The sequence below is a fragment of the Leopardus geoffroyi genome, chromosome A1 (assembly GCF_018350155.1).
Source record: "Leopardus geoffroyi isolate Oge1 chromosome A1, O.geoffroyi_Oge1_pat1.0, whole genome shotgun sequence".
In the NCBI taxonomy this organism is placed as follows: Eukaryota; Metazoa; Chordata; class Mammalia; order Carnivora; family Felidae; genus Leopardus; species Leopardus geoffroyi.
The window spans coordinates 117,161,535-117,174,203 of record NC_059326.1 but is presented as its reverse complement, the minus strand read 5'-3'; the positions used below and the strand labels follow the sequence as shown (position 1 = coordinate 117,174,203).

General features: G+C 46.5%; 1 protein-coding gene across 20 annotated transcripts in view; it reads right to left on the bottom strand.

Moving 5' to 3' along the window:
• The window catches only part of LOC123605040 (protocadherin gamma-C4), a 169,229-nt gene that overhangs the window by 77,352 nt on the left and 79,208 nt on the right, over positions 1-12,669 (bottom strand). Inside the window, exon 1 of one of the 20 annotated variants that reach the window (XM_045491467.1) lies at positions 9,664-12,661. The exons of 17 other annotated variants lie outside the window; for them this stretch is intronic. In XM_045491467.1, coding sequence (XP_045347423.1) covers positions 9,664-12,081 — 2,418 coding nt within the window. In that variant the 5' untranslated portion in view covers positions 12,082-12,661. Of the gene's footprint in view, positions 1-530; positions 5,283-5,359; positions 8,325-9,663; positions 12,662-12,669 lie in introns of those variants that run through there. 2 more of the 20 variants (XM_045491412.1, XM_045491439.1) reach the window with 2 other exon arrangements.

The window sequence follows — 12,669 nt, the reverse complement described above, 5'->3', positions numbered from 1 at the left end:
CTCCAGGCTCCGAGCCATCAGCCCAGAGCCCGACGCGGGGCTCGAACTCACGGACCGCGAGATCGTGACCTGGCTGAAGTCGGACGCTTAACCGACTGCGCCACCCAGGCGCCCCTGTATTTATTTATTTTTAAAAAATTTTTAATGTTTATTCATTTTTGAGAGACAGAGCACAAGCAGGTGCAGGGCATAGAGAGAGGGAAACACAGAATCAGAAGCAGGCTCTAGGCTCTGAGCTGTCAGCACAGAGCCCAATGCAGGGCTTTATTCCAACTCACGAACTGTGAGATCATGACCTGAGCCGAAGTCAGATGCTTAACTGACTGAGCCACCCAGGCACCCCTATTAATTTATTTTTAAGTAAGCTCTACACCCAAAGTGGGGTTTGAAATCACAACTCTGAGATCAAGAGTCACATGCTCTACCAACTGAGCCAGCCAGGCACCCCTTAATCTAGAATCTTTAAACAACAATGCTCCATTGGAATACATAGGCATTAGAATATAAAAAGCATTATTTTAAATACTTACCTGTTTTAAAGTCTTCTTATCTGCTTCAACACTAGGAGTTAAAATGCTAGTCATTAGTCCCGAAGGGCTATCTTTGTTGAGAATATCTTGTGTGGCTGGAAAATGATCAACAGATGTGAGAAAATTAAATTCCGGATTAGTTTGATCCCCAGGCACACAAAAATTATAGGCATAGGGTAATGTTCCTTCACTGTAGTTGGCGGTAATCTCGGGTCCAGACTTGGAACACCGAACAGACCCAAAGCAGCTCTCTGGGGCGTGGCTGGAAGAGCTTCGCAGGCGCAGGGCCACCGCCAGAATCACCGCAAGGAGGAAGAGCACCGAGATCAAGGCCAAAGCCACCACCAGGTAAAACTGCAGCTCGGCCTGAGGGTCAGAGGGCTCCGGGCGGTCGCTGACATCCGGCAGTACTTCTTGGAGGCTGTCGGCGAAAACCAGGTGCAACGTGGCGGTGGCAGAGAGGGGCGGCTGTCCCCCGTCCCGCACGGCGACCAGCAGGCGCTGGCGGGCCGCGTCCCTGTCGCCCAAAGCACGCGCAGTGCGCACCTCGCCCGTGCGCAGCCCCAGGCTGAAGAGTCCGGGCTCGCTGGCCTGCAGCACGTGGTACGACAGCCACGCATTGTGTCCCGAGTCGGCGTCCACCGCCACCACCTTGGTGACCAGGTAGCCGGGCTGCGCGGCGCGCGGCACCGTGTCGAAGAGCGCCGAGCCGTCGGGCCCCAGCGCCGGGTACAGCACCCGAGGCGCGTTGTCGTTGCGGTCGCCCACCAACACGCGCAGGCTCACGTTGGCGCTGAGCGCGGGCGAGCCCTGGTCGCGGGCCTGCACCGTCAGCTCGAAGGCGCGCAGCTGCTCGTGGTCGAAGGCGCGCTGCGCGAACACCACGCCGCTCTGCGCGCTCACGGACACGTAGGACGCCAGCGCCCGCGGCTCCAGGTCGCTGGCCACGATGGAGTAGGACACGCGGCCGTTGGGCCCTAGGTCGGGGTCGGAGGCGCTGACTTGAGCGATGGAGGCTCCTGGAGGGTTATTCTCAGCCACGTGGACCACATAGGAGGCCTGGTGGAAAATCGGTGTGTTGTCATTGACATCGGTGATGTGCAAGGTGATGGTAGTGCTGGAGGAGAGGGGCGGAATGCCCCTGTCAGTGGCTGTGATGGTGACGTTGTATTCCGGAGTCTGTTCTCGGTCTAGGGGTCCATCTGTTACCAGCTTGTAGTAATTATTAGATGAAGAATGAATCTTAAATGGAATATCTCTACTTAAGTTACAAATGACTTCTCCGTTTTCCCCAGAATCCTGGTCCTGTGTTTTGAAGAGAACAACAACCATTCCTGGATGGGAATCCTCCAAAATTTGATCAGAGAGAGAAGTAATGATTATTTCAGGGATGTTGTCGTTTTCATCTAGAACTTCTATGATTACTTTACACTGGGTAGAGAGGGATCCTCGGTCCTTCGCTTCTACATCCATGGCATATCTTTCTACTTCTTCGAAATCCAAGGGTTGCTGAGTTATAATGTTTCCTGTGGCAGAATCCAGAGAGAACACATGCTGGGCTTTATTAGCCATACCAAGGAACGAGTAGGTGATCTCCGCGTTGAAGCCTTCGTCTTGGTCAGTGGCACTCACCTGCACCACTGAGGTGCCTGGGGGTACACCTTCACGAAGACTGACCCTATACATATCTTGGCTGAACACCGGGGGGTTATCATTGGCATCCACCACCAGGATTCGGATCTGAGCTGTGCTGCTTCGTGGTGGATTTCCATTGTCAAATGCTGTCAGCACCAGATGATGAGAGCTTTGTGTTTCCCGGTCCAGGGTCTTCTTCAGTACTAATTCTGGATATTTGCCACCATCGGGATTGTCTTTCACCACCAAGGAGAAGTACTCATTAGGGCTTAGCTGGTATTTGCTCAGTGAATTCGTACTAATATCAGGATCTTTTGCAGACTCAAGAATTGTTCCCATCCCTGGAGTGACAGATTCACTGATTTCTAAGTTTATTTCATCTTTATGGAACTGAGGGGCATGGTCATTAATATCCTCAACAACCACAATGATATGAAAGATATTTAAAGGATTTTCCACCACGGCTTCCAACTGCAACTCACATCTTCTTCTCTCTTTGCATATCTGCTCCCGGTCTATTCGGTCCTTCACTAGTAAGTCCCCGCTCTCTGCGTCTACGTTGAAAAGCAGCTTCTCCGTGCTGACTCGCAGCTTCCTAGCTGACACGTCCAGGACACTGAGCCCGAGATCCTTGGCGAGGTTCCCCACCACCGAGCTCTTGGCCAGTTCCTCGGGAATCGAGTAGCGGATCGGCTCGCAGAGCGCGGGGTAGAACAAAGGTAGCAGGAAGGGAAACAGTACCTGCCGCCTGCCGGCCGGGCGCCTCTGAACGCAGCTCCCTCCCATTGCGCGCTCTAGTTCTCGCTGGGTCCCAGTCTTTCTAGCTAGAAAAAGTGCCCGCTATCGCACTGGTAGCATTAGGCCCAGAACATACAGAGCCTCCAGTCTTGGGGCTGGGAATCTGTGTGTGCTGGGGAGAGTCTGCGCGGCCAGAAGCCCCTGGTGTATGGGGTTCCTTCACTCTGTGTTGTTGACTGCGCAGGAACACCCAGGCTAGAGGCTGAAGAATCCCGGGCGACAGCACTTGCCCTGTACTGGCCGACAGCGGCGCCCAGAGGCTTTGTGTGGAACCGCAATCTAGTTTTTCTCTTTCAGGAAATCTTGTTAAAATGTAAGATGATAACAGCAAATATCCTAAATCTTATTTCTCAATGTTTTCATTCTCATCATGAAACGTGTTTCATATGGTAAAAATTATAATATGTTGTATATGTTAAAAATTTACATAGACTTTGAATAAGTAAAGTACTTCTTTCAAAATTCAAAAAAGCACAAAAGAATATAGAGTGTAAAGTAGCTCTTCCATCCCATGGCCCATTGCTATTCAGTTCTTGCATCCAGAGGTAATCACTGTTGTTCCTTTTAAAAGTAATTATCCACAAAGGTAAGTACTGAAAATAAGCAAAAATCTTTTTGTCTTCAATCGTAGCTTACATTTAGCTAGAAAGCATTAGTCCATCTCCCATATTTAGAAATTAGAAGGCTGTCATTCCCATAGTCATTACATTCATCTAGGGCGTTCTGTGCTGTTTTCAAATAATAATTAACATGATTTGGTCACAATAATTACCACGCCAAAAGAGTAGTTTTTTAAAAACCCTGTATTTTTCAGAACAGAATTATTTAGATATAGATGCGTAATAATTTTGACTCCCAAAGATAGATTTAAAATGACTTTCAATGATTTAAGTTAATAACTATGACCCTAAAGGATGTGCTCTCTTTCCATAGACCTATTGTTGAACAAATGTTGGATGACAATGAGAAAAATCATAGTCTCATAAATATTTTGAGACACATTAGGATATTCTTGGACTGTATGCTACCATATTGGTTTGGAAGAATACTAGTAATAAGTTAAAAGTAAGGTACCAACCAAATACATCGCCATCTTCACTAAAGTAAATGGCCACATCAGTAACTCTACTTACTGATTGTTTAGAATACTTCTGTGTACTTCTCTGCTTATATTCAGATCTCCCACAAAAATGACATTTCTTTCTTGACCTAGTTTATTTTGATTCTTAACGTCAGAATTTTCATAAATCCAGGTGGATCTTCTTTCTTCTATGTTACAAAGCCACTGAAATACCCTTGGAACTCATCTTTTGCTTCTGTTCTTAGGCACATGTACAAATGTTTTTTCTTATTTGGAGAATTTAACAAAAAATGTTGGCAGCATAACCCAAAATTTGCTTACTTTAACCTTCTATACGTTCTTTAGCATCCCTAGTGAGCAAGGAAAGTCAAATTAAAATGCTGTCTTCCACATAACAGTATGAAATTAGAATCACAAGCAAAAAGGATGCTACACTGTTACAGGGTGCCTAGGTAGCTCAGTCCGTTAAGCATCTGACTTTTGATTTTGGCTCAGATCATGATCTTTCAGTTCGTGGGCCTGAGCCCCATGTGTTCTGTGTTGGGCTCTGCACTGACAGCATGGAGCCTGCTTGGGATTCTCTCTCCCCCTCTCTCTGCCCCTCCAATGCATGCGCTTTCTCTCAAAATAAATAAACTTTAAAAAAAGGATGCTAATGTATTGTTACCAATTATGATTACACTTGGAAAATTTTAAGCACACATTGTTAACAATTGTTAGTAGAATATTAATGAAAAACTTAAATCCTTCTAGGAAGTATATTCAACTGTAATTGTCACCGCAAGGTATATTTTGAAAAATAAAACCACAAAGGTGTATTGCTTTTCTCATTGGGAAAAACAACACTGAGGAACCTGTTCACTGTTTCCACTGAAGTTAATGGACTTGTCTCTGATATTCACCTATTTTACCAGACCTGCCTTCAAAACAAGAGCTAAGGTTGCCTAAGAGGCTAAGATTTTAGCATGTGGCCAAGAGAAGTGTACATAAATTGACAGACACTTATGGAGGTACTCTCAGGAACTGTCAGTACTGTACTCAACAAAACTATAAAGTAGAATGCTCTGCAAAATCGTAACAGCCTTGTGACCATAGCCCTTCATTGGAATTACGTGAATATTTACCAGAAAATAAAAACATATCAGTCTTAATAACCATCAAATTCTACTCTTCAATGTTTTAGCAAGAAACAAATATCATTGAAATGGAGGGAACAGTGAAAAAAATAAAGACCAAAATTTTCTATCATTATGCCAAACCTAAAAGTAAAACCAATTATAATTCTTAAAAGAAAAAGAGTAAAACCAGAACTCACTGGAACCAAAGGGTTATCTTCTACAGGTAACTTCAAATCATCTAACAAAGACAAAGGATCCTTTTTCTCAAAGCTCTCATGGCTAATGAGCATGTCGGCGTAGTTGGGCTCGGGGAAGATCGCGTGACTCTTCCGTGAGTCTGCTGTGAGGGAGACCTCATGGGAATACGTCTGCAGGAAAGCCCGCACCCCTTCCACGCCCACAAAGGGGGAGGTGGGCACACCCACTAGCCCGCCTCCTGAAGCCTGGAGCTGGCGCGATGTGTGCCAGCGCCTCAACCTGAGAGCCAGTAGCACGATGACAAAAGCGAGGAAGATGCAGGAAACTATGGCTACCGCCACGACCAGATATAGCATTAGACCTGAAGCTTCGGAGTCACGTGGAACTTCCAGACTGCCCAGGTCAGCCAGGACATCTGGGATGCTGTCAGCAATGGCCACAGTGAGTGTGACGGTGGCTGAGAGAGGGGGCTGGCCATGGTCCTGCACTGCCACGACCAGGCTCTGCTTGAGCGCATCTCTGTCCAGCAGGGCCCGTGCTGTGCGCACCTCGCCTGTGTGCAGCCCCACTGCGAAGAGCCCTGGTTCGCTGGCCTTGAGCAGGCGGTAGGACAGTCGGGCATTCTGACCTGAGTCTTTGTCCACTGCCACCACCTTAGTGACCAAATAGCCGGACTCTGAAGAACGGGGTGCCAGCTCCATTCCAGTGGAAGTGTCAGTGGGTAGGGTGGGGTACAGGATCTCTGGTGCATTGTCATTCTGGTCCAGCACAAATATGCTCACAGAAACATTGCTGCTGAGAGGTGGGTCCCCACTATCAGTGGCAATCACCTGAATCTGTAGATCATGAAATTGCTCATAGTCGAAAGTTCGCAACGCATACAGGACTCCTGTGTCAGAGTTTATGGAGATGTAGGAGGATAGAGGTGCTTCCTGGAAAGTGTCTTCAGCTAGGGAGTAAATAACCTGAGCATTCTCTTTGCTGTCTGGGTCTAGTGCAGTCACAGACAAGATGGAGGCACCTCTGGGGTTGTTCTCCGGGATATAGGTGAAGTAGGAGATGTGGGAAAAAGTGGGTGGGTTGTCATTAATATCTGCCACTTGCACAGTGAAGTGAGTTTCTGTTAATAGGGGTGGATTTCCTCCATCTGTGGCTGTCACTGTGATATTGTAAGAGGATACCTGTTCCCTGTCAAGGGTTCTGTGTGTCACCAGTCTATAATAACCGTCAATGGATTTCTCTAACTTAAATGGTAGATTGCCTGATATGGAACAGGTGACCTGTCCATTCTGCCCAGAGTCTGGATCATGCACATTTAAAAGGGCTATAATAGTTCCCGGAGGTGAGTCTTCCATCAGGGGACTAAACAGAGATGTGATGGTCACCTCTGGATTGTTGTCATTTACATCTTCTACTGTAATCAATACTTTTGCCATTGCAAGATATGCTCCTCCATCTTCTGCTTGTATTTCTAATTCATAGAAATCTGTTTCTTCGTAGTCTAGATTTTCTGATAATTTTATTTCCCCAGTATTTTTGTTTAGTTGGAATTTCAACAATTTGTCAGGAACAAATTTTCGGAATGAATATGTGACTTCTCCATTGGCTCCTTCATCCCTGTCTGTGGCAGTGACTGTAAGCAGCTGTGTGCCCACAGGCAAGTTCTCCAGAACACTCACTCGGTATTCTGGCAAGGTAAAGATCGGTGCATTGTCATTTGTATCAAAGACGATCACACTGATGAGAACTGTACCAGATAGGAGAGGGTCACCCCCATCGGAGGCAGTGAGGACCAGGTGGTGTAGTGCCTCTTCCTCACGATCCAGGGCGTGCTTCAGTACCAGCTCGGGGTATTTGACACCACTGGCATGACTCTGAACTGCTAATGAGAAGTACTTATTGGAGCTGAGCTGGTAACTCTGGAGGGAGTTCACACCCACGTCTGGATCAACAGCTTCCAGGAGAGGAAAACGCATTCCTGGAGCGACATTTTCATTAATTTTTACCTCTACATTTTCTGCTTGGAATTTTGGGGCATTATCGTTGACATCAGTTATTTCTATTTCTATCCCAAAAAGTTCCACCCTATCTTCCACAAGAATGTTAAAATTCACCAGACACCGTGCACTCTGACCACAGAGCTCCTCCCGGTCTATCCTGCCTGCGGTGACCAAACTGCCACTTCTCGGGTTCAGAGCGAAAAGCTGCGTCCTACCTCTGGAGACGATGCGGACTCCAGGCTCAGCCAGCTCCCAGGGCTCCAGCCCCAGGTCCTTGGAGATGTTGCCGACGAAAGAGCCTTTCTCTAACTCCTCAGGAACGGAGTAGCGGATCTGCCGGGCTTCAGCTTCCCATGACAAACCGAGGAAAAGACAGAACAAAACCAGCGCTTTGCGGTTGGAGTGGTTCCTTTTAGCAGCCATTGTTGTCTAGTCAAGGAATTCTCGCCAAGTAATCACTGGGCACGTTGTGTGTTTTAATGATTCCTTTTTCTTTGTCTGGCTGCTGGGAGCCTCTGTAGCCTACGCACCTCAAATTCTGGAGTGAGTTTCACTGCAACCCTGGAGCCGGTTTGTAGGAACTGAGGAGCTTTGCGTAGTCGGAGCCCTGAGAATCCGGATTGAGCGCTGGCTGCGTTTCTCTGGGAGAACAGCGGCGCTCAGAGTCCTGAGAAGTTACTGCACCCACTATGTGTGCAATGGAAAACACGGTACTCTTTGTTGGATCTTTCATTTTACTTTAGAATACTTCTTTGGCTTCTCAACTGATATCCCTTAAGTCAACTACTACTTGTAGATTGCTTATTGGGTAGGATAAATGGAAAGTACTATAAAATATCAAATGAAAATAACTGGTCAAATACACATATTTGTAACACTTTCTGAGTAGAAACATACTCATTTCTAGCTATATTCACTTATAATTTTTATTTTAGCTTTAACTAATTGGCCAATTAGTTAAATTTGTTGATGATTAATATTGTGTAAAAATTTTTCAAAATATTCTTTTCTAAAATAGTTTTATTGAGCCTCCATGAACTGTTTTGAAAACAATGGTTTTTTTTTTATTGTAGGCATATATAATTAGAAGTTAATTTGACCTATTTAAATTAATGAAGTAACCACAAACTAAAAGGAGTATAACATGTCTGTGTGGTAATGGGAAGAAAAATATAAGAATTTCAAGCTACAATTTTTAAAAACAAAATAATGATGTAGGGCTTTTTTTTTTTTAAGTAAGTATTTACTCAAATGATGTTTTCATCAGAGCACTGATGCCCATACAAACAATCTCTTCTGGCACTTTGTATGGAAGCCCAAAGTGAAGTGGTTCAGACATCTTCAATTCTACCTGCCCATCACCCCAGCAGAAGTTCTCTCCCCAAAGGTGAGGAGTTTAGAGGTTCACATCTTTTATACAGAGAACAGGTTGTTCAGGACCATTTATGTCACTATGCCTCCAAAGTGTGGAACTTTTCAAAGATTTTATATTTTGTCTTCAAAGACTTTATATCAGACAATTAGAGACAGAGACTGAGTGCAAAAGGCAGTGACAGTTCATTTGCTTTCTTGTAAATTCATTCTTTTTCAATGTAGAGGAAAAAAGATTAGGAAAGAGTACAATTTGAGCTCCAAGAAAAGATAAATAAACATAAGAAGAAAGCCAGAAGAACCAAATGCTGAAGAGAAAAAATCCTCTAGGGTAGTTATTATTAAGTTCTGGGGAGTATAGAAACCTTGGCAATGGAAAACAAGTTTGACTCATCTCCCAAGGAAAATACGTATTTCTATAACTTTGCATAGAATTTCAGAAACTTTTCGATTTGTTCACCATCTCCCCTCAAATGCTTAGTTATTTTAATTATTAGACTAAATGAAGATACCTAAATATAGCCAGGATATTATTTACAATAAACGTTTCTTTGAAACAAGCACCTGCTTGAATATTTAATGAGTGGCTTAATATTATTATACTCAAAATATATAAGTAGAATATGGAAAATTCATCTTAAATCTTAACAAACTTGAGTAATTGCTTATTAATTTATTCGGTAAGAAGCCACCGCCTGTTTTGCTAATCTGAGCTTGACTAGATATCACCAATTTAGTGACATTATTGCTGAATTATAGAGCACTTACAAACCAAGTAACTCTTGAAAAATATAATCTGCAAAAAGTAAATACTGAGACAAGGTGATTAGTTTTGGATTTTCCAAATATGACTCATATTAAAAAATACAATAGTATGCCTCAAATAAGAGAAAACAATAGAATGTTTCAGAAGACACAAAAATGTAACTCACCGGTGTGAGCATCTCAGGATGTGCAGTCAAATCATGCCCACCCTGAAGTGGAATTAAGGCCCCAGACGAATCACCGCAAACTATGTCTTGAGTGGAATGCAAGAGCTCATTACATTTTAGGAAGTTAAACTCTGCCTTTCCGGTTTGGGCAACGCACAAATTGTAGGAATAAGGCAAAGTCCCCTCACTGTAGTTAGGAGGAACCACAGGTCCAGACTTGACACAAAGACCAGGCTGAAAGCAGCCCCAGGCAGCGGGGCTGGGGGAGCGGCGCAGGCGCAGGGCCACCGCCAGAATCACCGCAAGGAGGAAGAGCACCGAGATCAAGGCCAAAGCCACCACCAGGTAAAACTGCAGCTCCGCCTGGGGGTCAGAGGGCTCCGGGCGGTCGCTGACATCCGGCAGTACTTCTTGGAGGCTGTCGGCGAAAACCAGGTGCAACGTGGCGGTGGCAGAGAGGGGCGGCTGTCCCCCGTCCCGCACGGCGACCAGCAGGCGCTGGCGGGCCGCGTCCCTGTCGCCCAAAGCACGCGCAGTGCGCACTTCGCCCGTGCGCAGCCCCAGGCTGAAGAGTCCGGGCTCGCTGGCCTGCAGCACGTGGTACGACAGCCACGCATTGTGTCCCGAGTCGGCGTCCACCGCCACCACCTTGGTGACCAGGTAGCCGGGCTGCGCGGCGCGCGGCACCGTGTCAAAGAGCGCCGAGCCGTCGGGCCCCAGCGCCGGGTACAGCACCCGAGGCGCGTTGTCGTTGCGGTCGCCCACCAACACGCGCAGGCTCACGTTGGCGCTGAGCGCGGGCGAGCCCTGGTCGCGGGCCTGCACCGTCAGCTCGAAGGCGCGCAGCTGCTCGTGGTCGAAGGCGCGCTGCGCGAACACCACGCCGCTCTGCGCGCTCACGGACACGTAGGACGCCAGCGCCCGCGGCTCCAGGTCGCTGGCCACGATGGAGTAGGACACGCGGCCGTTGGGCCCTAGGTCGGGGTCGGAGGCGCTGACTTGGGCGATGGAGGCTCCTGGAGGGTTATTCTCAGCCACGTGGACCACATAGGAGGCCTGGTGGAAAATCGGTGTGTTGTCATTGACATCGGTGATGTGCAAGGTGATGGTAGTGCTGGAGGAGAGGGGCGGAATGCCTCTGTCAGTGGCTGTGATGGTGACGTTGTATTCTGGAGTCTGCTCTCGGTCTAGCGGTCCATCTGTCACCAGCTTGTAGTAATTATTAGAAGAGGAGTAAATCTTGAAAGGAATATCCTTTTCTATGTTACATGTGACTTCTCCATTTCCCCCGAAATCCTTGTCCCGTGTTTTGAAGAGAACAACAACCATTCCTGGAAGAGAATCCTCCAAAATTTCATCAGAGAGAGAGGTGATGATTATTTCTGGCCTGTTGTCGTTTTCATCTAGGATTTCAATGATTACTTTACATTGGGTAGAGAGTCCACCTCCATCCCTTGCTTCCACTTCCATGGTATATCTTTCTATATCCTCAAAATCCAATGACTGGTTATTCTTAATCATACCTGTTTTCTCATTCAGCAAGAACATGTACCTTGTACTCTGAGCAGTGCTCCTGAAGTAGTAGTTCACTTCTGCATTGACCCCCTCATCCTTGTCAGTGGCTGTCACCTGCAACACGGAGGATCCAGGGGGCAGATTTTCACTAACACTGATTCTGTATTCATCTTTGCTGAACACCGGAAAGTTATCATTAGCATCCCTGACAGAGATTTCTATTCGAGTGGTGGCACTTCTTGGTGGGTTCCCCCCATCCAAGGCAGTCAATATCAAGTGATGAGAATGCTGCTCTTCCCTGTCTAGGAGTTTTTCCAAAGTTAACTCTGGATATTTACCACCATCGGAATTAACTCTAACCATTAATGAGAAATAAGGGTTAGGATTTATCTGATAATCTTTAACTGAGTTCATGTTTATATCGGGGTCAGTGGCAGGGTCAAGGGATATTCGTGCACCTTCTGATACAGATTCAAAAATTTCTAAAAGTATTTCCTTTTTATCGAATTGAGGGGCATGGTCATTAATATCCTCAACAACCACAATGATATGAAAGATATTTAAAGGATTTTCCACCACGGCTTCCAACTGCAACTCACATCTTCTTCTCTCTTTGCATATCTGCTCCCGGTCTATTCGGTCCTTCACTAGTAAGTCCCCGCTCTCTGCGTCTACGTTGAAAAGCAGCTTCTCCGTGCTGACTCGCAGCTTCCTAGCTGACACGTCCAGGACACTGAGCCCGAGATCCTTGGCGAGGTTCCCCACCACCGAGCCCTTGGCCAGTTCCTCGGGAATCGAGTAGCGGATCGGCTCGCAGAGCGCGGGGTAGAACAAAGGTAGCAGGAAGGGAAACAGTACCTGCCGCCTGCCGGCCGGGCGCCTCTGAACGCAGCTCCCTCCCATTGCGCGCTCTAGTTCTAGCTGGGTCCCAGTCTTTCCGGAAAGTCAAAGAAACTGCAATCCACGGCGTCACTGGAAGAGCATTCCACCCATGACAAGCGTACCTGGGAATCCGTAAATGTTGGGCAAAGTCTGCGCCTCCAGGAGACCCAGTTGTATGAGCAGATTTTCTTCTGTGTTGGTGACTGCCCAGGAAATCCCAGGCTGGAGACAGAAATCCCAGGCGACTGCGCTTGCCCTGTACTGGCCGACAGCGGCGCCCAGAGGCCCCGTGTGGAACCGCAGGCATTTTCCTCTTGAATCCAATTGTTCTCTACAATCTCTATAATATATATATTCCTCTTCGAAATTCCTATACATATTTATATATATGCCCTGTACTCTGTGAAGTGCTCCTGAGGTAGTTGTTTACTTCTGCACTGACCCCCTCGTCCTCCTGAGTGGCTGTCAACTGCAACACGGAGGACTGGGGGCCAATTACATACAAATAGAAACATACGATATTTATTTCTCTATATATAGAATATGTATATATTGCTTCTTGAAAATTAACTTATATAATAGCCCCTAATTTTAGTATTATATTATTAC